The sequence below is a fragment of the Manis pentadactyla genome, chromosome 11 (assembly GCF_030020395.1).
Source record: "Manis pentadactyla isolate mManPen7 chromosome 11, mManPen7.hap1, whole genome shotgun sequence".
NCBI lineage: Eukaryota > Metazoa > Chordata > Mammalia > Pholidota > Manidae > Manis > Manis pentadactyla.
In genome coordinates, this window is record NC_080029.1 from 38,135,913 (window position 1) to 38,161,229 (window position 25,317).

The following is a 25,317-nucleotide window of genomic DNA, read 5'->3' on the forward strand; positions in this document are numbered from 1 at the left end:
GTACCTGTTCTCCACAAGTGGCTGGAATCTCCATCTCTCCTAGTATTCTGCTTGTCTTTGCTTTCCAGTCCCTCTAATCTCCAGAGCACCATGTAATGTGAGTTCATGCTCCTGAAGTAGATCTCCAGGTGTGCTTATTTAGCAGTCCTTGCTTCTCCCTTTCCAGTACATTTCTCTTCCTCCTGCCTGTGAGCTGGGTTTGGTGGTAGAGCTTGGGTCCCACCAGATTATAGCTTTGCTGTTTTACCCTCTTTGATGAGGTCTTCTCTTTTCCCCAGAGGTAAGCCATATTTTGCAGTCTTCTTTCTGGCCACTCTTTCAGGATTAGTTGTATTTGCTGTATTTTCATGTTATATGTAGTTTTGGGAGGAAATTTGTGCCTCACTTCTCATGTTGCCATCTTTATCTGACATGCTGTCTCTGCTTTTTAATTGGAATGTTCAGACTATTTTTAATGTATTGTCATGATGGTTGGGTTTATCTCTACTGTTTTACTATTTACCTTTGTTGTTTTCCTTTTTCCCCCCTCTTTGCTGCCTTGATAGTAAGTGAATATTTTTCAGAAGTTTATTGCCTCTGTTGATGTATTAGTAAACCTCTTTGTTCTAATGTTTAATGATTGTTTTCAGGTTTACAATATGTACCTTTAATTTACCTTTTGTTCTACCTTCACAAGGACCTCGCATCAGAGTATATGTATATCATATCCACTGTTCTTGTGCTATGGCTATCATATACTTTACTCTTACATATGTTATGAACTCTATATTATTGTTTTTACTTTAGTCACTTTCCCTTTAAATAAATATAAAAATGAGGAAATGTATTTTATAATTATCCATATATTTATTCTTTCCGGTGTTTTCCATTCTTTTATAATCTAATCTGTTATAAATACTATCCAGTATATTTTTTATTCTAGATTTTGTGTTTCATCTCTAGAAGTTCCATTTGGTTATTTTTATGCTTTCCCTTTCTCTCCACTTTATGCTATGTTTGGTTCAAATTTTTAAATATATTTATAGCAGCTATTTAAAGTCCTTGTGTGCTAATTCTATCATCCTTATTATTTATTGATTTGTTTATATTGACTGATTTTTTCCCTTTCTATGGGTTACATTTTCTAATTCAAATATCTAGTAATTTTTGATCAGATGTTGGACATTGTCAGTGTTATATTGTTGACTGGATTTTATTGCCCTCCTTTAAAGAATTTTGACTCTCACTCTGATATATGGTTCAGTAATTTATAGATAAGATTGATCCTTTTAAGGCTTGTTTTTAAAGCTTTGTTAGATGATAAGTCTAAAATAGTGTTTACTCTTTTACTAGTTAAGCCCTACTCCTAACACATGACTTTTCTGGATTCTCTAGTTAATGTCCAACATATTCAGTGAGGCCTCTTTTCTCTTGCTGATTGGAAGGCAAGTCTATAATAGCCCTTTATGAGATCTGGGTTGAGCTTACAGATACATCTGCTGTTTTTAGCTTGTACTCAAGGAGTTTCATCATATCCATACACAGTTTCAACCTACCCATAAGCAGTCTTCAGTTAAAGATTCAAGGGGAAATTATGTAGATTTCTGGAGCTTTTTTTCTTTGCTTAGTGAATTCATTTTTGATAGCCCATCGAAAAATTTTAGGTTCCTTATCTCCTGATCAATTTGAATTTCCTCCCCACCTCATTCTTTGGTCTCCAGAAAGATAGCCAGGGCACTCGTTGGGCTCATCTTGCTTACTTCCTATCCCTTAGGGAAACAGTATGTCCTGTTTTCTTCTAAAAACAACTTGTTGCCCAAGTTCTAAAAACAGTTCTTTCATACATTTTGTTCAGTTTTTCATTGTATATGATGGGAGGATATGTCTGTTAGCAGTTACTATATCATGGCTGGAAGCAGAAGTCCAGATTTCATTTTTAGGAAGGCACTTAATGTTCCCTAAAACACATGGACCATAAATTCAGAGATCAAGTTAATGGGAAACAAGAAGAATCACAAAAAATAAACCTTTGTAGTTTAAATTAGCCTTCTTGGGCTTTCAGTAATTTTAAAAGCAGATTTGGTACTTTGTTATTGTATTTGCTCTATTAAGGTTTTTAAAAATAGTTCCTTATTTTAACTATAGTGCATAAGAAATCCAAAATGCACTCAAGATAGGAAGCAAATCTTGTTAAATTTTGGGAATTTGAGATTTTAATCACCCGCAGTCATGTTCTGGTCATGAAAATGCTTAGGAAATATATATTTTTAAATCTTTATATAAGCCAGTTTTATATTATATTCAGATTAAAATTTCCCATATGACAACTTTTAGAGAGCCAACCAAATTTCACTATTACTTATTATAGAACTATAGCTTACTTTTCTTGAATGTGTTGTATTTGACAGCCTCTGTGAAAACCATTTTATATGCATCATGTCATTCAATTCCCCCTAAAACCAATAAGCAAGATTTATCATTATTATTATTGTTGTTATTGTTATTATTATTCACTTTTTTTTTTTTGGCTGAGAAAACAGAAACTCAGAAAGATTAAATAACTTCTCCAAAATTACAAACTAATGTGTGGTGCTTTTGGGACTTTAATCCAGATTAGTCTAATCCATAAATCCACATTCTTCATTTTACCAGCTATTTAAAAGAAAGGAAACACATTTATATACAAGGTACTCTGTAGCTTTTATTATGAGCCTCCTTGTGAAGTTCAAATCTTCTGTGGTAAGAAACACACAAGCAAAGTCTCCAGCAAAACCTCACTTCCTCAGAAATGAAGTTCTAGGAGGCAAATATCAGTCTAAGCTCTGTTCTTTCTCCTATGGGAGGATTTCTTAGTTTGTTTTAAATAAAAATTATTGTCATTATAAGGAGGAAAAAGGGGCATTACGATTAGCACACATAATGTAACGGGGAGGGACACAGGAAAGGCAGTATATACAGAGAAGATAAGTAATGATTCTGTAGCATCTTACTACACTGATGGACAGTGACTGTAATGGGGTATGTGGGGGGGACTTGATAATAGGGGGAGTCTAGTTAACATAATGTTGTTCAAGTAATTGTACATTAATGATATCAAAATAAAAAAAAATTATTGTCATCATTAGCCTCAGGAATTCCAGGCCTTGTGCATGCTTAAGGGTTAGTAGGTATTGAGCCTCCTAATATTCTCTCTCATTTTAGGAGCCTGACTTCATAATTAAAAATAGGAAGCTAGAACTAGATCAGCCTTGGAGCCTGAACCATTAACTGACCTGTACATACCCAGAAATCACTTTATGTTTGTTGGCACTTCCTGTGATTTTCAGGGTCTCAGGGCTATTGTCATTTTTCAGCTATTTCTATACTTGCCATGTGATCCTTTCATTTGGGGAAAAATATTAAAGAGGATTTGGGGCATTTATAATAAATGGTTACAGAATTTAATTTTCTTCTATTCCAAATATCAGAGAAGTAAAAATAAGTGTTTGATTTCTTAAGTGCCTCCAAACAATAATTAATGACATTCAAAGCATTCAATCATTAAGCAGTCACACTTCGTAAATGTAGTCCGTGACTCATAATTATTGAGTACCCAAAGATATATAACAATTAGTATATGCTTGAATTTCTGATTTGTATATAGTTCTCATTTTCAGATAAATCATACGAGTTTGCCTAATGACTGACACAATTACAAAAGCCATTTATTTACTCAGCAAGAGCCACATTATAGACTTACAAATTGGTAACAACATGAAGAACTGTGTGATCCACAGCTACCCTATAGTTTTGAACTATAAGTAAAAACAGGTCATTGTTAAGCAACTGAGGTTCCAGGTTATTTTGTCCCCCAAGAAAAGCCTAATACTACTCAATTTTTAAGGTTGGAATGTGATTGTTGGCAAGGAGGCTGTTACCGTAGCGCAGGTGAGAGGTGATGAGCGCCTAAACCAGGGCAGTGGTCATGTGGATGGGGAGGAGAGACAGATCTCTCACCTGTAAGTGGAGAGTAATGCTTAATCCCATGTAAAATGGATTAAATGGGAATGTGAAAGTATTTGTAAACTTTAAAGTGGAGAAATCTTAGGTGGCATATTTCTTCTTCTTCACAGTGTTAAGGACAAGCTGTTAGCCTCAGTCATCCACCTTCTTCATGTAAATGCTCAATTTTAACCTACTGTCAGGTTATATAGTACCTGACAGGAGCCCTGTAGGTCTTTTTCATCACATGCTTATGATAGTTGGCATTTCTGCTGCAGTGATATGCCCAGTAAAATGAACTTGCTATGGCTTTATTCTCTACACGTCAGACCTTGGCAGTAACAATTTATTGAAAAGGTGAACATTCGGTACCAAGTGTTATTAGAAAAGAATGAAATCCAGTAATGTGGGAGATAGAGGAGCAATTTAGTAACACATCATGCAGCAGTGTTTCATGGGATACACAGTTTCATGGGGTACACTGTCTGGCAAATTAGAAAGATGATGATAATTTTATCAAATCAGGAAATAAAATCTTTGAAACCTACTAAACCAACACTATTTCTGTTGACCTAAATGCTTTGTATTGGCTCCATTTATCATAGGCTATTAAACTAAATTTCACTTTTCAGTCAGCAGCTAATGAATAGGCTGAGGGTAGAAAGTTTCTGTAGCTGTAATACTCAGTTTCTACAAGTCATAGTTCCGAGGAATTAGTGGAGTGATATTTTCTGCTATTTTCATGGTGGAATTTTTTCATCTCTTCATATATCATGACATGTGTTTGTTCCTCTAATTTGATGATGATATGATCGTCTTATACATGATAATCTCTTGGCAGTTCCTCTTTAAAAGATCCAATCCTGTTTAAACATAGGATGGGATATTATCTTTAAAAGAAGTCAGTGTAGTGCTCTATCATAAATACAATGCATGTTTACAATGCATGCTTAACATCAGGTTTTTACGTTGGTTAATTTATTGCCTAAGTTATGCACAAGGTTCTCATAGGAAATGCAACTTCATGGAAAATGTTTTTTGTCTACACGAAATTTATACTTTATGTAGAGAAGCTAAAGGTACACAACTGAAGTGATTTACAAAAAAGAATTGGGAAGGTAGGGATCAATATAAAGGAGAGTGCAGACTGAATATGCAAAGTGCCAAAGTACAGCAGGCCTGTCCCAAGCCCTCCAAGACTGCAAGAACAGAACTGTGCTTGAGTCTATTGATTTAAGTTCATGTCTTGCCCTGCTTATTCTTCCTCATGTCTTTTGGTTGATTTATTTTTCCCTTTATCTGCTAGCCTCTGCTCTGTTTAAAATAAAAACATTCCCTCTTTCTTCAGGATATGGTGACAACCTGATAGGCTGTTTACTTGTTTTTAGTCTCTTTCCCACTCCAGTACAAATTGTCTAAAACTGCAGAGTGAGCTTTTTCAAATTGTATTTCACCCTTTAGTCACCTAATACTGACTTAACTCAATTAGGGATTAGAAGACCCACAAAACATCATGGCAGGGAAGTGGAGGGAGTCTATGCCTAAAAACCCAGCAAGCCTTGGCTAGAGAAAGCAACAAGCCCTGGCTGCTCATATACCTGTACTGGCCTTCTCCCAGCTCTCTGCCTTGAATATTTCTTGAACAAATTCAAGTTTTGCCTCACCACTTGGGACTCCCACCCCTGCTTTTCCTACAGGGAGGCATTACCTTTCATGACTATTTCCTTTTTTAATATCAATCTGTGACACTGGTTAATGCAGTACCATCAGTTTTTAGATTTGCTAAAATGGGTTCCCCAGTGGCTGGCCTGCATTAGCATCCTGAGATTGTGGCAACAGTGTCTCATGTACCCCAGTGCCTGCACCTGCTCCCTCTTGCCCACTGCAGTGATTGTGAAATGGTTTCCATGGAGATCTGTAAAATGTTTGTGGGTTATTAGTTAACAAAGAGAGTTACAAGAACAAATAAGTATGAAAAATGGTGTCTTTACTGCAAGGCTTCTCAGAGGTCTTGATATGTTAATATGCATGTAATATGCTAATATGAACTGGGACTCCCCAAGAAGAACTAATATGAAACTTACTTGATCCAGAAACTATTTTTTAAACACACATCTGTTACCATTGCAGAGAATTATTATAGAATCCCAGTAGAATACAGTCTGAAAAGTTTGGGCTTCTCCATCAAATTAAATTCTTTATGCTTTGACCAACTCATCACCTCCTCTACATATACTTTTCTCATGTCACTCATATATTTCCCATAATTCACCATTCATTTAAAACTCCAGAGTCAGCTAAATTTAAATGAGTACGTTCATAATCCTACCCAAAAAGAAAACAAAACAAAACAAGGTGGTTTCAGCTTCTAGAGCCTTGGTTTTATACTTTATGCCCATCAGATGAATGTAAAAAAGAATTTGCGGAAAAGTTATATTCCGGACCTGGAGGAAATGAAATGATTCCTTTTAGGCATCACATTAGGCAGTTTGAGAGATACATTCATCCAGATAAAGTGCCCATGTAGGACCTTGCAACATGAGATGGTAGGGCCCATGAACAGGGTGGCCATCTGAGTTCAGATGCTAGTTGAAATCCCATGAACGGACAGACTTCCTCAGAGAATAAGTTTCAGTGCAAATGACCATCAGAAGCCCACAGACCTTCTTGTGTAATGGGGGAAGGGACCATAGGAAGAGGAACTGGACTAAGAAAGGAGTACCTCGTGTGTCCCTGGTTTACCTGGAATAGCCCTCCTGACTTCTGTTGTCTCTACATAACTATTAAGAATGCCCTTTTTTACTCTCGGAAAGTTGCTGGTTTGACTAATTAATTGGACAACACTTTAGATAAGGAAGGAGACAGGAGCCAGTAGAGAAACGGTGAGTCCTAAAAGTGAAGAGTCACACTGTTCAAAAGGAAAAGAGCAATGAAAGGGGTAATGTTAAGTCAGCAATGATGAAGCTAACAGAGATTTCAATATGGAATAGTTTCAGTAGGAAAATAAGATCAACCTTTTAGTTTTTACCTTAATGACTCAGAGCATTTGCCAATTGTATTGCTATATAATGATCAATAAGTGTTGATATTTTGTCAGATTTCTGATACATTGTTTAGAACATTTTTAGAGAATATAAGAAAATTCATAATCAGTGCTAAGCATAGAATTTTGCAACCAAAATTATTCATGTATTAGTTAAAAAAATATTTACAGGAGAATTGCACATCCTTGTATCTCCCACAGTGCCTAGTATTGTGTTTATATACAGTAAGCATCTGATAAATGTGTGCTCAATATGTTGATGAGTACCCTGACTATTGACCATCACACACACAAAAAGCCAAATTATATTTATGAAATGGCTAAAATGCCATTTTAAAAAGTTTTGACAGTGTGCATACAACAGTGTCTTCTGGGCTTACACAAACTAGTTTTATAAATTCACCAAACAAGGGATACATTCCAGATCAGCTATTATAATGGTTTCATCTTCATTGGCAACTTTTGTCAGTAACCCACTTTGTTGAAGAACATTGTAGTTACTCTTGGGGATAATGAAGGAAATGGATGATACTGGCCCTGACTTGAAGAGCTTAATGGATAAATTTATCTAAGGATTATATTGCCTTTCCTTTGGTGAATTGCTTGCTATGCAATACATGAAATTATAATAGGGTATAAGATAATTAATGCGCCATATAGGCAGCTGGAGAGATACAGTCATGATAATGCTGTTAAACTCACATAATCAGAAAAAGCCTCACATTTATTCATAGGAGTACATTAACTTATTTATTCATTCACTGGATAAAACTCTGCCTTTGTTTGAAAAGAAGTTAAGGATGTAGTTTCTTCCTTCCAATAGCTCCAAGTCAAGGTTGGGGAAGTGATAAATTGACCTATGGAAACAAAAAAGTACTGAGTCTGGCAGAAAGTTTTCCCCACTGTATAGATCCTATAGCTTCTCTCAAAGTGCCTTTACCTTACAGGCTTTGTGCATACACTAAATATTTTTTAACAAGAAAAGTAAAATCACAAGATTTTAGTATTTTAGCAAATTTTGTCTGGTGTCCACGTGCAGGCTGTTGTATTACAGGAACTGGAGACAAGGAGAACAGTTAGGAAGCGGTTGTGGTAACTTAGCCATGGGATAAGACAGGCTTCTGAGTTGTTAGTAGGAAGAAAGGAGGCTGTGAGTATAAGAGGTATTCTGAAGGCAGAATGGAAAACTCTTAGTAACTGATTTCATGAAGGGGTCGTAGAGAGAGAGGAGCCAACAGTGGACCTGAGAAGACCTGTGGTGCTCTCGATCAAAACGTCTGCCTCGTAAAATTGTTCGAGTTCCACCTTTGAAGAGTTGTAACGTTGTCTGCATTTCCACCATGTAAGGGCTCTGTAGATTATGTACACTGAGGAAATACAGAAAGAAATTCACAATAAATCTCATCTCTCTTCCCAGCTTAAAAATGAAAGCCTTCACCCCACTACCCAAAATGCTCTGATCTGGGTTGGAAGCTTGACGTTTAGTGTAGTTCCAGATTAGAAGGGAAGGAGGGGAATAGTGATAAGCAAGTGGATCTCTGCCCAGTGCTTTAAAGAAAGAATTCAAAGATTGCCGATAAATGATACTGATCTGTTCCAGAGTTCAGTGGAGTGACCCTAATAACTGAGAAAATGGAAGGAGGAGCCCAGCTGAAGTCATAACAAATTGACGACAAAGCATCTAGGCTAGATTGTATTGCGGGGTGGGAATCACGTGGGTGGATACAGCAGCGACTTAAAAATGCACACTTTAAGGATGATCATGGGGAGACTATAAATGGTAGTATTTCTCGTGTTTCCTGGGTATTTTGCCTTCTAAGATTCATACACTAGAAATTCCATTCCATCATTAAGTATATATCCATTTTCTTGAATTTTTAATCCTCTCAAAAGAAAGATTAATGCTTGTTTAGTGTCAATGTGTATGATAGTGTATAATAGCGTATCATAGTGTATAAGCCTAAGCAAAGTAAACTAATATTTTCCTTTTATGCTACAAAAATATTAGTAAGTTTTCTTTGCTGCTACATTAAATAATGAGGTAATGTGGCAACGTAGCATATTTAAGGGCTCCTTGTCTGTATCCAATTAGGCATATCCTAATGTAGTGATAGGTCCAGAATAGCTTTTGCTACATAACACTTAAGGGGTGCATCCTGTTTCAACTTAGTCTGTAATCTAGACCCTGGGCCTACTTAATTCTTTGATATTCTGCTTAATTCTTTGAGACCTAAGAACTTTTGGTTAGTGAACAACTAACATTGGCGACAAGAGGTCTGCTGTGGGACAGAATGATTATTATTTGCAATATCAATCTTAAAGCTGATAAGGGTGTTAGATGTTGTAGTTGATGAGACAGAATCTCAGATCTGACTCTGCGGAAGATTAATTTCTTATATTTGTTTTTTTATGTATCTACAATGAGGATAAAAGAGTAACAGGGTGATTGTGTGAATTCAATGATAAGGCTCATAATAAGCACTATGTAAAGGTTTGCTATCACCATTACCATCTTGGGTTTCTTAATGACTTTCATGAATATGTCACCTGGGAAATAACCTAATTGCCCTTTAAGAGATTTATAGTTCTACTATTATAAAAAATACCGGTAACTTTTTATTTTCTTTTCTTTTTCCCATTTTAAGTGCAGTTTTATTAGTCAATGAACATGAGAATCATGATGTAGAACATTCCCTCACAAAGTTCCCTTGTGTGTTTTAGCAATCAATCCTTATTTCCCACCCTGATCACTTCCAACCACTAATGAGTTTCTGTCATTATAGATTTGTCTTTTCTAGAACCTCATAGAAGTGGAATCATACTACATGGTGGTTTATAAATTCCAGAAATTCTTTGACATTCCTCCCTTCAACAGGAGATCTTTAATTCCTCTCTACTTCAGTGTGGGTTCAATATACTACTTGATTTCTGAGGTTAGGTCATAAAAAGGTTAGTTTCTACTTGGTTTTCTATCTCCTTTGGATCATTCTTTCTCAGTGAAATCAGCTGCCATGTTGCGAGGACACTCAGGCAGATGAGAAGGCCCACCCAGGGAGAAACTGAGGCCTCACACTGAAACCAATCATCAGTTATGGGACAGCTGGAAGTGTATCCTGTCAGGAACTGTGAAGAGTTTGAAAATTTTCCCTTCTTATCCTATTTTTACCTTTTTTGTAAGCTAACAAATGAGCCTGACATAGTTTCATGGTTGCTGGCAAAAATAAGACTTCTGGATCAAAGACAAAGGGCAATGTATTACAGTGTGCAGCAGTAACCAGAATATCAGCATTTGTTCTCATTCCCTAAGCCTCAGTTGCCACAAAGCCATATGATGCCTGGACACATGATATGTTTTATGACAGGCAAGGAATCTCAAGGTTAGGAAACTCAAATTTTTTATAATGGGAGTTAGTTTTTCTATCCATTTACTTTTTTTTTTTTTGAGAGGGCATCTCTCATATTTATTGATCAAATGGTTGTTAGCAACAATTATATTCTGTATAGGGGACTCAATGCACAATCATTAATCAACCCCAAGCCTAATTCTCAACAGTCTCCAATCTTCTGAAGCATAACGAACAAGTTCTTACATGGTGAACAAGGTCTTACATAGTGAATAAGTTCTTACATGGTGAACAGTGCAAGGGCAGTCATATCACAGAAACTTTCGGTTTTGATCACACATCATGAACTATAAACAATCAAGTCAGATATGATTATTCATTTGATTTTTATACTTTATTTATATGTGGATCCCACATTTCTATCCATTTACTTTTACCCCATCTATGTATATAAAATTAGGGTGGGTTTCTATAGTTGGGTCTTTTAAAAAATTCCCTATGACAATCCCTGGTTTTTATCTTGAGGGTTTAAATCAGTTACATTTGTTATAATTATAAATATGGTTGGACTAAAAGCTATCATTTTGCCATTTACTTCCTATTTGTTCTATCTGCTTTCTGGTCTGTTTTTTCTCTTTACCTGCCACCATTTGTATTAATTGAGTTTTCAATGATTCATTCTTTTCTTCACTGTTTGATTCTTCACACCCCCACCATCTCTATTTTTACCTCTATATCTCTCTCCCTTTGAGGGTGATACTCTACTGTGAAAAAATATTTTCCCACTTCATGTTCTCCTCTGCTTCATCCTCTCCACTGTTGGTATCATACATTTTATTTCTGTGTATGTTATAAAACTCAAAATACATTGTCATCTGTTTTTTTGCCTTACATAAACACGAGAAATGTCTTCTATATTCACTCATATATTAATACTTTCTGACTCTCTTGAGTCTTTTTACAGATCCAAATTTCCATCTGATATAATTTTTCTTCTTCTTGAGAAACATCTTTTATCATATGTTATACTAGGTATACTGGCAATGACTTTTTCAATATTTGTCTAAAATACATTTCACTTTCTCTTTTTAAGGATATTTTTACTAGGTAATTCTGTTTTATAAAATTAATTTACTTTTTGAGTGTCTTTATGTTGTCTTTTGACTTACATAATTTCTGACAAAGAGCTTTTGTCATTTTAATTTTTCTCTCCTGTGCCATGTTTGTTTTTTCTTCCTGTTGGCTCTTAAGATTTTTCTCATTATCAGTGATTTTTTTGTAATTTGATTAAATGTGACTTGATAGGACTCTTTAGTGTTATTCTCTTTGGATTTATTGAACTTCTTTGAACTGTGGTTTTACCAACAAATTTGGGAACATTTCAACCATTAATTTTTATATATTTATAATCCCCTTTTTCTCTCCTTTTTCTTGAATTGAATTTCTTTAATTACCCATACATTTTACATTTCATTGATCACTGATGCTCTATTCTTTGTTGAAACTGTTTTGCTGTACTTCATTTTCAAAAGTTTCTATGTTTCACATTCACTTAGTTTTTTCTTTAGTATCTAAATTGCTCTCAGTTGCTTTAAGTGTATTTTTATTTTCAGATATTGCAGTTTTTTCTATTGAAGTTTCATGTGGCTCTTTTAAATGTCCTATTTTCCTTCTCAAGGCTTGCTTTTAAGATTTGGTAGCACAGGTACAGAGAAGCATTTGGTCCTGGGACCAATGTGTTTTATCATTTGGTAATCTCATTTTGACCAAATAGCTTTCTGATTATTCTAACTGATGCTTTCTGTATTATGATGTCTTTTCACTTTATGTATTATAAACTGAAAATTTTCCTTACTAATGTGAGGAGATTTTCCACCAACTTCTTTCTGTGGTTCTTTCTCTGGCCTCATGCAGTTTTATCTCTTGATACACAAATCAGTACTAAGCTAAAACACGGGAAAGGTGGGAAGGGCTTTATGCAAATCTCCAGGTCTCTTTAAGTGTAGACTTCATCTTGCAAATTCTGTCTTTCAGAGATTAGGTACCTTGGCTTCCAAAAACTCCAATCTTTCCTTCATTGGGCTCTCTTTGAATTTCTCATCTGTATACTGCATCCTGGAAAATACCTCCAGGTATTGAATTGGTGCAATTGCAGGGCTATCTTTGTAAATTCCTTTTCTTTCAAGTATCACAGTTCCATGCTTCCCGTTTTCTGATCTCTGAAAACTTTTGTTCCACTTATTTTGAGTCAAGTTCTCTAGTTGTTTACCGTGGGAAAGTGGATTCAGTGCCCTTGACTTCATCTTCTTTGGAAGAACTATTTTGCTACACACGTGTAAATTTTTAGTATAAATAGAATAATTGCTCTCCACTTTCAGCTATTGTCCTGACTTTCACTCTGGAACCAAATACTGTAATTTTGGCCTTGGAGCCAGAGCACATGAAACTGGACAGATGCAGTCTGGCTCCTGAGAATGTAAGTTATGAAAGAGTCATTGTGAAGAGAGAGGGAGAGAGAAGAGAGATCTTGTTCTTGTCACAGGTAACTTATTCTTTTTATTAAGTTGATGCATGCTTATTGCAAAAAAAAGTGCTGAAATGTTTAAAGAACATAGAAATCACCACAAATCATATTGCTCAAATATAACAACTGTTAACATTTTGCAGATATCCTTCTAGTCATGTTTCTGTGTGTACCCATAAATCAAAACAGAGCATACAAGTCCTGTTAAGGGATAGCTTTAGAAATTACATAGTATCAACTCTGCCACAGTCTATCATGGAAATCACAAAGCCAGCCCAGATAAAGGAAATAGATTCCACCTTTTGGTGAGAAGCAATGAAGTCCCATTGCAAAAAGATGCACAAACCAGGAGAGGAAACAACTGTGGTTATATTTTGAAATCCACCACAAGGAAACTGTAAGAACAATGTTTTGGAAGCAAGAATGTATTATACTGAGGGTCAGCAAGCAGATAGGTGTAACAGCATTTTTTTCAGAGTACCCGAGAAGCTCTTGGTTGTCCCACAGGTACTCTTCTTAGGAGCCCCAACAGTTTATTTAGGTGGTTAGCAGTGCCACTTAACTCTTTGGATCTTGGATCAGTAATACTTGCATTTTGGCAAAAAGACATTTTAGTGTTATTTCAAGTATCATGTTTAGTGCTTCCATATTAATGTAAGCATAATAGTAACATCCACTTTATACATCTATAGAAAAAGTAAGTGATTTAATGTCATGTCATTCTCTATATTTTGCTTCTTTTCATGTATATTCTGGTGCTGAAAGTTAGAAAAATGACTTGCAGTTATCATTACTGAAAAGCAAAGGATACTAAAAAGCAAATTGTGGTTTAGTACAGAATAAACAAAAACAGCTATAAATAAATTCCATTTTTCACTTAAGTGAAGCCATTCTGTAACCATGTTGTATTTTCTCATTTTTTTTCCTGTATGGATAAAGCTAGACTTACAACTAGGTGGATTAGGGCCAACTTTTGCATTTTATAATTTGAGGACATAGAAAATCTCTGTACTAAATCACAGGACTGCTACAGTATTTGAATCTAACCATTGTGGTTTCATTTTGTGTTTTAAATATTTTTTTTAAAAAAGATACAGTATAAGAGTTTATGAATATCCTACAAATACAATGTATGTAATTATCATCTTTTCATCAGATCAGATCATAATTGAACTCTGTAAATGTGTAATTCTTCCAAGTGGTAAAGTTACCTCAAGACAAATGCTGGGCATAAAAGCCACAGGGCATAAATCTGCAAAGAAGTAAAAAGCTAACCTTTCCAAACAATATTGCTTCTCTCTCACTTACCAACTTTACATTTCCCTGTATGGCCCCGGAAGATGACTGGTTTAGCCAGAGACAGGTAAGATTCCTCAAGGGAGGAACAACCTAAGACAGGCACAGTTGCAGGGGGGCCATCAGGAGAGAAATTGGGGATCAACAGAGGGGAGGCTTAGAACCTCACCCCCCCTGTTTTGAGAGAAATCTTCAGCATCCGTGGATGTTTTGTTGCCCTTGTCTAGCTTGGATTAATACTTAGTCTATAGGCACAGACCTGATCATCTACATTTGCCCTCTTACAGAACTAAATTATGTTTTCTACCTTTATCTTGCTTCTACCTACCACTTCAGCATTTTATTTAAAAAAATAATAATAATAAGGGAGAAATGTGGGATTCACATATAAATCAAGTATAAAAATCAAACGAATAATCATATCTGACTTGACTGTTTATAGTTCATGATGCATGATCAAAACCGAACGTTTCTGTGATATGACTGCCCTTGCACTGTTCACCATGTAAGAACTTATTCACTATGTAAGAACTTGTTTGTTATGCTTCAGAAGATTGGAGACTGTTGAGAAATAGGCTTGGGGTTGATTAATGCCTGTGCATTGAGTCCCCTATACAGAATTTTATTGTTGTTAACAATCATTTGATCAATAAATATGAGAGATGCCCTCTCAAAAAAAAAAAAGATACAGTATAAGAGTTTATGAATATCCTACAAATACAATGTATGTAATTATCTTCTTTTCATCAGATGAGATCATAATTGAACTCTGTAAATGTGTTTTGAATGGAGATGATAGAGGAGGAATGTACTTCTTTTAACAGAGGAAAAAAAACTTGGAAATAAAATGCAAGTGTCAAAACATGTCTTATGGCTAAGAAACTTATGAAATATTCTTTCAGTTGTTTCTTGAAACAATAAAAGTAACAATTTTTAGACACACAAAATAAAAATAAACAATATCTTCTAATTGTAAAAAACAGCTCCATCATGTTATCTTTTCGAAGTTGGTGTTCTGCTCCTTCTGTTTTTGCTGACCCTTACCCAGTTTTGCATCATCTGATATGAACATAAATTATTTTCCTTTAGTAATTCATTCTCAGCTGAAGTTTTAATCTTAGTAACTATGATTTTCAAAAAATAATGTCAAAATAAAGGTATCTCCTTTCCCTTCTGGCATCTCTGAGTGATAGTGCATCACCATCAGTCTCTACCTATGTGCCTTTTTATTTCCTACAGTCTCACATTCCTCCTGTCTCTGCCTCTTTCTAAGCTGGTTTTAGAATTCCTGAGAAACACGCAGAAGAGAGATCTGTGCTCCAAGGCTGGCATAGCTCACAGAGCCCTTGCTTGAGATTGTGTTCAGCACCTAAGACAGCTCCCTCCAAAGTGTTTTTTGTGTTTTTTTTTTTAATTTTTAAGTGGCCTAACTAGTCTTGGTATCAGCTGGGCAATTGAACCAACCAGAAGGTTGTGATGTCCTATGCAATGAGGTAGGTCCCTGGATGGAGGGGTTCAGGGTAGTAGTAGGTGTATAAAAAATAGGGAGGAGATGGGCTCTAGGAGGGAGCTGGGGGCCTCTAAATATAACACACCATTTTAATCTTTGTTTTTTTCTGGTTGCCTGACAGTTGATGTGTTTTGGGAACTTTTGTTGGACTCAAAATAAATGAGTCTGGAATGATGAGGTCAATATTCATTTAGCATCTGTTACTATTGCTCCTTTTATTTCACAAACATTATTCTGTATTTCCCAGCTAGTCTTTATCAAAGTTACAAAAACGTATATAGTTATATAATCAGTGTACTAATTTTATTTGAAGTCTAAATGAATTGTGCTCAAAAAATAAAGAAAATGGATTTACTTAGCATAAAGATAGCATAACTATCAGAGAAAAAGGTTAAATCAAGCTATTTTGATCCTTTAATTCTTTGTTTTTACTTTGTCTTACAGTTCTTTTGAATTAACAGTCATCCTACATCTTTCCATTCATTCTTCTCCCTCCCTTTCTTCATCGTTGATTTACATATTGATCAACAAAGATTTATGATTAATTTCCTAAAATTAAGTGACTCTTTGGAGTATGTAGGAAATAATAAGAACATCATTCCCATTGAGTACATTTTAACATAGTTGTTATGACAATCATGGAATCAGCTGTATGCTGGTGAAACCTATCCAATATTATGCTGTAATTTGATAAGTTCTAAATATTATCCCTATTCTGTCTAAATTTATCTTACTAGTTGACAGTTAATGCAAATAATGATTCAATCAACTCATTATATTACTTGGAGTTCCCCCTTCAAAATTCCAACATCCCTGAGAAGGATAGTACAGTAACTGGTTTTCAATATTTAGAACCTAACATAAAGTAATTAATGAGATCAGTTTCTAATAGGATAATTGGCATAGTTTGGGTGCGAGATAGGATGGAGCATAGATAGTGAAGACTGGAAAGGAGAAGATGTCTGGCTCATAGTCAATGCCTGGAGGGTGCCTATATGTATGGGGCATCCAGAGAGACAAGGAACCATTGTGAGAGAGCTGGGAGGAGAGAAAGACCTTGAAACTAGAGGTTTCTGAACATAAACTTGTTCACTTTATTCTAAGGCCAACTGGCGTAATACCAGATGTTTTAACAGGCTGTGAGCTACACATATAATCATATATTGATGGAACATTTTCCTTTCACATCTTAAATAATATTAAGGGTGGACTTTAGTGAATGCAAATAGGAAGGGAAATAGCTGAATCATCTACATGGCATTAATGATTACCAGAAATGCATCCATGCTTATCAATATTTGAGGTACTCAGCCTAGAGCCAATGCTAACTTGCCAAGATTTATAAAAGGATGATAATTAGGAGAGGTAAATGTTGGATGTCATCATGAATAGCCACAAAAATCTAAAAAGTACAAATCACTAATGAGATGAATGGATGCAGCTTGCCCTAAGAAGCAAACAAAATGAAGTGACTAGAGAACACTCCTGGAGAGACCTGGATTTCATCCTTACCTGTTTTCGTTAGCAACTCATAAGAGTAGAGGCTGAGTTACAATTAGTTAGCTGAACATAGATTTTTTTGTTTGACTCTGAAAACTGTTTAACCATGAGAAATAAGCTATTTAATTCATATACTTGGAATGGCTATACATTTGTCAATTTTTATAAACTGTGTACCGGAAAAGATCATTAGCCTTCTTTCAAAGAATGTGATTTGGGAGAATTGAAGACTAATACTTTTCAGTAAGAAGTAGTGGATACTACTTGAAAGCATGGATTTTATCTGTCTTTTTATTTATCACCATATTCCTAGTGGCTAGTGTAGGTGCTGGCATATAATAGGTGTTCAATAAATGTCTACGAAATTCACCAATGCTGACTGAATAATGAAATCTGTAATTAGTTATATTGGTATCATTCAATCTTTTGACCTATGACCAGGTAGTTAGGGAAGACCTCTGTGATGAGCTGGGTTTTTAGCAGAGACCTGAATGGGGAGAGGAAATAGACCACATGAAGATCTTAGAGAAGTGTGTTGTAGGCAGAAGAAACATTTAGTGAAGGGGCCTGAAGAGTCAGTAATTTAGAATGTCTGAGTAGCATCAAGAAGCTCCAACTGGCAAGGAGGACATGAGAGAAGACTTGGGATCAGTGATCAGTGAGGGAGGCAGCACTCTGATTATATGTGGCCTGGGACATGACTATGTTGGATTTAAGTCTAAGTGTGATGGGAAAGGTTTAAAGTAGAGGAGGGCCAAGATCATCTCATTTTTCTGCTGTGGGAAAGTTTGGAAGGTATTTTGATGATATTGACAACAGTGATGCATAACATTTCATGGATGTTTACTCCCTGTTGGACTTTTTTAACTGTTGTCTATGAGTTACCTCACTTAACACACTCTTTGTAAAGATTCTAGTGTAATTTTAAAGTTATAAGTGAGGAAATGGAAGCCTAGACAGGTTTAGTTACTGGCCCAAAGGCACACAGCTGTTAAGTGGGAAAGCATGTACTCTTAAAGACTTTGCAAGGATGCTGGTAGAGGTAGTGAGAAGTGATTGAATTGAGGTTTTATCTTGACGGTGGAACCAACAGGAATTGTTGATGGATTAGATTTAGGGGATGAATTGAAGAGTGAGTTGAGGGAGGACTTTGTATTTTTTGTCTGAGCAACTCGGTGTGGCTTTTCAATTTACTGAGTTGAAAAGTGCATTTGGTGGTTGGAGAGAGGGCATTATAAATTAAGAGTTCTTTTTGTTTTGTAAATGTTTGACTTGAAAGGCTATAAGACTTCCAAGAAATATGTGTGCCTGCAATTCAGGAAAGAAGTATTACTTTGGGAGTTAGTGGCATAGATGTGGTTTCTACTGAGATTGTTATGCCCCATCATTGTTATGTCCCAGGGCCTCTTTCATTAAAGATGTGCCCATTTTTCCTGGGGACCCAGACTACAGAGGGAAATAGTGTTGTTGTTGTTGCTTGATGTGGATGGAATATACTTGCTCTCACTAAATTTTTTGAAATGTATACTAGTCCTAAGTGTTGAGAATAATTTTAAGGAAGAAGTGCCTTCTCTTTTTTAAAATGTACATATATTATAGATATATACATAGATGTACAGATCTGTACATATGATAAAATTTTATAAAATTGTATACATGAAAAATGAGTATATATAAAAACCTTGTGAAATATGAATAAGGTCTATAGTCTATTTGATTGTGTTGTGCCATGGTCAATTTCCTGGTTTTGAAAAGTTACTGTAGTTGTATAAGATGCCATCATTGAGAGAAGCTGCATGTTGGGTACATGTGAACTATTTGCATGACTTTTGCAACTTATTTCAAAGTAAAGAAATTAAAAAATATATATACGTAGAATTGAATATCTGTCTTTAAGTTATGACCTTATTTAGGATACCAACTCACATGAAAATGGGAGGCAGAAGTGGGTAACTTTGTCATATGCCAAATAAATGTGTATTGATTATACTCTTCATTCGCTAATGTTGCAGACTTTTAATACATTGGCAGTTTTATTCATATTTTAGTGTTTTAACTTTTTATATGAGCAGAATGTGTGCATCTTCAATGTACTCCAAAAAGTGAAATGTGTGATGATTTGTTAAACTAAAAGGTATTAGTAGGATACTTTATATATTTCTATTTATATATTTAGTTAAATATAACATATTGCAAGCACCTCAAGGAGCCAGACAAGTTAGATATGTCAAAATAATAGGTAGTTCTGTGATATTTATTTTATTTATTGATGACTTAAAATAGCTGGACACTATTCAAAAGCATAGTTGTAACATTATTTTGTTAACTTCTAAAGCTCTCATTATTTTAAAACCATAAATTCTCTTTATTTATCTTTTCTGAAAGCACAGTGTTCCATGTTATATGTCTCTTCTACCATTAATTTGTTCACATTATTTCTGTTTGTCTTAATACCAACAGTGATGGAATGTTAAGAATGTGATTACCTCTATTTTTTTTTGTTTTTAAGTATAAATATTCAGAGTTTTAAACACCCAGTTGAGAAATTTCAGCAGTATATTCTTCATACTCAGTTTTAACAAAATATTATCTGTCTTAAAAATTGTTCTATCTTGGTATCAGAATCCCTACATTACAGCAGAAGAACTGGGTAAATGCTTATAAATGCATAGCTTTTTGTTATAAAATTATAATTCGTTATATTCAAAGAACAATTATTCTTAAAAAAAACCAAATGTTTTTCTGAAAATACACTAAGTATCTTAAGTTGCTTCACTAGCTCGATTTTATACCACTCCCATCAAATGGGATTCAGTCAATGGAACAGGAAAATGTAACTGCCCATTCTTCATTTAGAGGAGTCATTTTTCAAATGCTTGGAGGATATGGAATGGAAGTGATCATTGTCTGATATTCCACTTATTTGTGAAATGCTTATGCAATATATGCGGTCACTAAACGTTGTGTTTACCGAATATTAAGGGGCATAAAGTACTACCTCCTTTTCAAAAGAGCTTTCTGTTAACAAAGGAATGATACTAAAAGGACAAAATAGGGTGAGTGGTGTGTGATAGGAGATATGCCGAGTTTGGGTTGAACTCACTGCTTTTAAAAGCTTTTATAAGATCAGGTCAACTTTAGTAGCCTGAACAGATCTGGAGTGAAAAGATTTGGTAAATTATAGGTTGAAAGAGGGAGTAGCAGCCAAGGGCACTAAAAAACCCTGTTCATTTATCTACAGGTCTCTGTAGATAAATAACAATAGTTTGCAAGTTGGCTTTATGCTTAGTTAAAATGATACAATCAAAAAACTTGTAACACTGGGATACTGACATGAGTTTAATAACTGGAATTTCAGGTACTCCTGAAGTTTTATTTTAACTGTTACTTCTAACCCCTTTCACTTCAGAATCTTATAAAAATGGAGCACTGTAATTTGTCTCCATTCCTTCTATTTCTGATATTCTGTCAAAAATATTCATAAGCAGGGATATATTATAGAAGCTGGAAGAAGCAAGCAATAAGAAAGAGCATGCATTCATAAACTGGATCATCAGTTCCAGGAAATTTAAATTGATTAGGCTTCTTTTGGGAAGACAAGACTGGAGTATAACTTTTAGTCATAAGGCTAGAATTTCTTAGGCAAGTTATAACTTTGGAACATTTAGTTCTTCACAAAATCTATTAGCTGCTCTCATATTTTGCCACATTGACTAGAGTGGTGCATGCTCATAAAATCACGTTTATTGTACTGAATGTAACATTTACTGAGCAACACCAAATACATGCTCTCTTCTCAGGGGTTAACATGCATTAGACCCTATAGTTTAGGGAGACATCTCTGTCAAATGATTCATTGATTTGGCCAATATTCATATTACTTTTTGAATTGGGATATTTGTTTTATTTTCATAATTTCTTCTCTTGCAGCTCTTCTTTATGCAACTATTTTTGGAAATGTTACCACAATTTTCCAGCAAATGTATGCCAACACCAACCGATACCATGAGATGCTGAATAATGTACGGGACTTTCTGAAACTCTATCAGGTCCCCAAAGGCCTTAGTGAACGAGTCATGGATTATATTGTGTCAACATGGTCCATGTCAAAAGGCATTGACACAGAGAAGGTATGAGTTATTATCATTTATTTTCTATTTCTTTAAAGCCTTTAGATGCTGGTAGCTATCCCACTCACATATTGCCTGTATAATTGCTTTGTAAATGTTACTCTGTATTTCATAAATGACATACCAATCAATCATTTGATGTATTGAGGGCTTAGAAGGTGCAAAGCGCTCAACCATTAATTATCAATTACTACTAGTCATCACACTCAATTTAGAAATTGTGGTTCCTGAAAATAACTAATTATTCCATTTCTCTAAAATGCTCTCATTGCCACTCGAGTAATTTGCTGCATTCCTCTAAAATTCTTAGCAGTGCTGCCATTTCTGGTGTTAGATTTTATTCTTGATTTCTCCTTTGACTTTTTGCCATTTAAAATTTAGCAGGAAACTTTCTTCCCTGTGGGCTAAGAAATTATATTTCTTCTATGCTATCCTCCACTTAAGTCTCTCCCCCACTCCTTCACATGTTTATAAAGCAACTTATAATTCTTTATTTTCCTCTTTTCCTTACACAAATACATGAACTGAATACCATCCTCCCTATTCATCTGACATCTCTAATTTTTTGCTTGTGTTTTCATGGAATCTCTTTAAAATTTTCCTGTCTATGTCATATTAGGGGCAAAGAAGGACCCAAGACCTTTTCACAATAAATAAATAAACACACAAAAATTAATAAATTCTCACTTCCTACACCCAGCTGTTTCACCACAAATATAGGGGATGACAAATAGGGCTTGTGTGCAAGTTTTAGAGAAAACCAAACTTGAACGATTTTCCTTTATAAGCATCAGTGGACACTATTAGTTTTAGGCACTGACTTTGACCTATAATAATCAGACAGCACATCACCTTCCTTGCCATTTATCACAAATTTGATTTGTTTTTTTAACATATGAGATTGACTTGTAGGTTTTCTTTAAGATCTACTCAGCAGGCACCTTTCAGTGTCAAAGAACAAATGAGCAAAGGGGATGTCCACTCAGAAGAATTACATGATTCAGCAGGTAGTTTTATGCCAGAGCAAGTTGGTAGTGTTGTTAGGAGCAGAAGGTTGAGGAAACATTTGGGGAATAGACGTGGAGTGAAAGAGCTGAGGGAGAGAAGGCTTCAGAGAGAGTGTAGGTGAGATACTAGGGCAGTTACGGAGAGGAACTGTGAGAGTGAAAATGGTTCCTCTTTCAATATTTTACAAGATGCAGTATTAATTTTCTACTTAAACAGCCACTTGAAGTGGAATGTATGAGCACAGAGGGGAAAAGGTCAAACCACATTGCTGTGGAATTTGATTCGGGTATGCCTGAGTGCCCAAAGGCAGAACAGAGTCTTCCTCAGGGATGCGAGCAACAGGCAGTGTTTAGGACGTCAAATGTAGGATGTCCTTTGAGGTCCACGTTCGGTGAGCCAGAGATCACCTTGTCAGTCATCATCTCAGTCAGAAGTTTTTCTTTCCAGAAAAATGCAATGGGGTCACGTGGTAGCTGATAGAAAACACGAGCAAAATAATGGAATAATGGCACATTACATTAGAAAAGAGCCAGACCCAGAGCCTGTGCCACAGGTCTGGTATGTATGATATGTATGAGTCCCTGTTCTCTGTATTCCCAGATCCTGGGTTGGTTCAAGAATGGAACTGACTAGATTCTCACAGGCTTCCCCTCCCAGACCTGTTCAGCTGCAAGCCTTGTGATATAGTTAGGGTGTAATATACCAGCCTGGAAGTGCACATGCCATGAAGCAAGGCATGATTTCTGGGGGTTCTTATTATTTCCTACTTTTTCTTTGTTTTGTTTGTTTATCATTTCTGGTCACAGAAATAAATGTACTTCTGTTTAGTAGAGTGTGGAAACTGGAATACAAGGGAAAAAGATGGGGAGGCTAATACTAAAGGTGAAATACAATTTTAATTCAAATAAAATAATTTTTAAATAAGTAAAAATATTAAATGAATTAGCTTTGAGTAAGAAAAAATTATGGATGTCACTCCTAACTGAATGGGGAATCCTTACAGTAGTTTTGACTAATAACAGAAGCAGATTTAATAACTGTGGTAAATATGAGAGTTTTGTTGTGCATGTATAGAACATATCTAAAGTTTAATTTAATGTGGCAGTAAACTCTCTGTGTCTATATTGATTTCTTCCAGTCTGTTAAGAAAGTCTCCACCCAGATGCATAAGAACTAGTGGTAAGAGCACTACAAGTAAAGAGACATCTGATAAGGTCTGGGCCTAGGAAGGGGATGTGGCAGATCCCATTAATCGTGTCGTCAATAAGACTGAACTTAAAGATACAGTCTTAGACTATACACCATATGCTATACTGGACAGGAAGGAAACAAAAATTGGCATCCAACCCTCTGTTTTTAGTACAGATCCTAACAACCCACATGCCTGTTAGGGATTTAGTTATTTAGTTAATTGACAAACAGATAATATATATATAATATGTTACTTTAAAATGTAATAATAAAGTATTGAAGTTTAGACAGAAGAATTAGTAGCTAAAACAATGAGTAGGAATAAATATTTCAGAACTAGGCTTTACTATAGATAAGAACTGAATGTATGTTAAAGGACACATCACAAACGTGGAACTAATATATTATTTAATTACATATTTATATAAATTATGTATATAAAATGAGCTAAAACTCTAAGAAAATATTTAATAAATTAATATTTATTAATAAATTAATATCACATTTATTCCCACATGATATAAATGAAGGACTGAGAGTTAAATGTAAAAAATAAGAAACCATAGCCACTAGAAGAAAATATGTGAATATATTTATCTTTGCACCTATTAAACCAATAGAATACATAACAAAGTGACTGATAAGTAGATTTGGCTAGAAAATGTAAAATCACTCAGACCAAAAACCATGAGAATGAAAATGAGATAAAGCATTTGTAACAATATTACAAGTTTAAAGGTAAATTACCTTAATATATAAAGTGATTTTGGAAATCAATGAGAATTAGAATACCTGGGGAGAAAATGAACTGAGTAGATAATTTAAAGATTTCTCACAACCAACAAATTGTGAGATAAGAAACATAGTATATAGTAACATAAAACTTACAGTAAGATTGTGACTATAATTACAGTATTTATGATTACTAATAAACATACAAAAAATATGATTACTAATAAAAAACAAAAAAAATTTGTAATTCTGAACTACAATTACCAATTGTATACAAATTTCTAATAAACATACAAAAAAATCTTATTTTCACTTACAATGAATAAACACTGAAACAACAAGAAACCATTTTTAACATGTCAAATTGCCAAAGATAATGCCCATTTTTAGCAAAGGCTGTAGTGACTGACGTTATCATGTAATTCTGGCCTGTGTGTAATTTGGTAGGACATTTCTTGAAAGCAATTCGACCATAATGATATCTTAAATTTTGGGATACGCTAGAGTTCAATCCTTGTTTTTCTTCCCTTTTCTCTCTATATTTCTCCTTTGGTTATATCAAACAATTTTATGACTCTAAAAATATATGATAACACCACCCAAATATACATACTCATCATGGACTTATTCCCTGAACTACACTCTTTTATCCAAGTTCCTACCCGTGTCTGTTGAAGTTGTCCACAGCTGAACTCCTAGTCCTCCTCCACAAAAGCGCTCCACTAGCATTCTCCCCAATGCACTCCACCCCTCAGTTGCTTAGGACAAAACTCCCCACAAATAAAACAACCACCAAATGCTGTTGGTTCCACCTCCATTTCATTCACCTGGTCCAAGTCACCATTGTGTCCTGCCTGGGTTATTTATAGCCAAATGACAGGTCTGTGCTTCCATTTTTGTTCTTTTATTGTGTATTCTTAGCACAACAGCCAATGAGCTTACATGGCTTTCATAGTAAAGTTTTGTTTCTCTCTATCATATATTCATCTGTACTGTAGGCTTTTTGATAATAAGAATAAAATTGATTGAACCTATTAAAATATTAAAAGGGTGGAAAAAAGAAAATGAATGATTGATGA

General features: G+C 35.0%; 1 protein-coding gene across 1 annotated transcript in view; it reads left to right on the forward strand.

Annotated features, from left to right (window-relative positions):
* KCNH5 (potassium voltage-gated channel subfamily H member 5) overlaps nt 1-25,317 on the forward strand; it is a 352,997-nt gene that overhangs the window by 196,220 nt on the left and 131,460 nt on the right. The window contains exon 8 of the mRNA XM_057488394.1: nt 21,108-21,307. Coding sequence (XP_057344377.1) covers nt 21,108-21,307 — 200 coding nt within the window. The remainder of the gene's footprint in view (nt 1-21,107; nt 21,308-25,317) is intronic.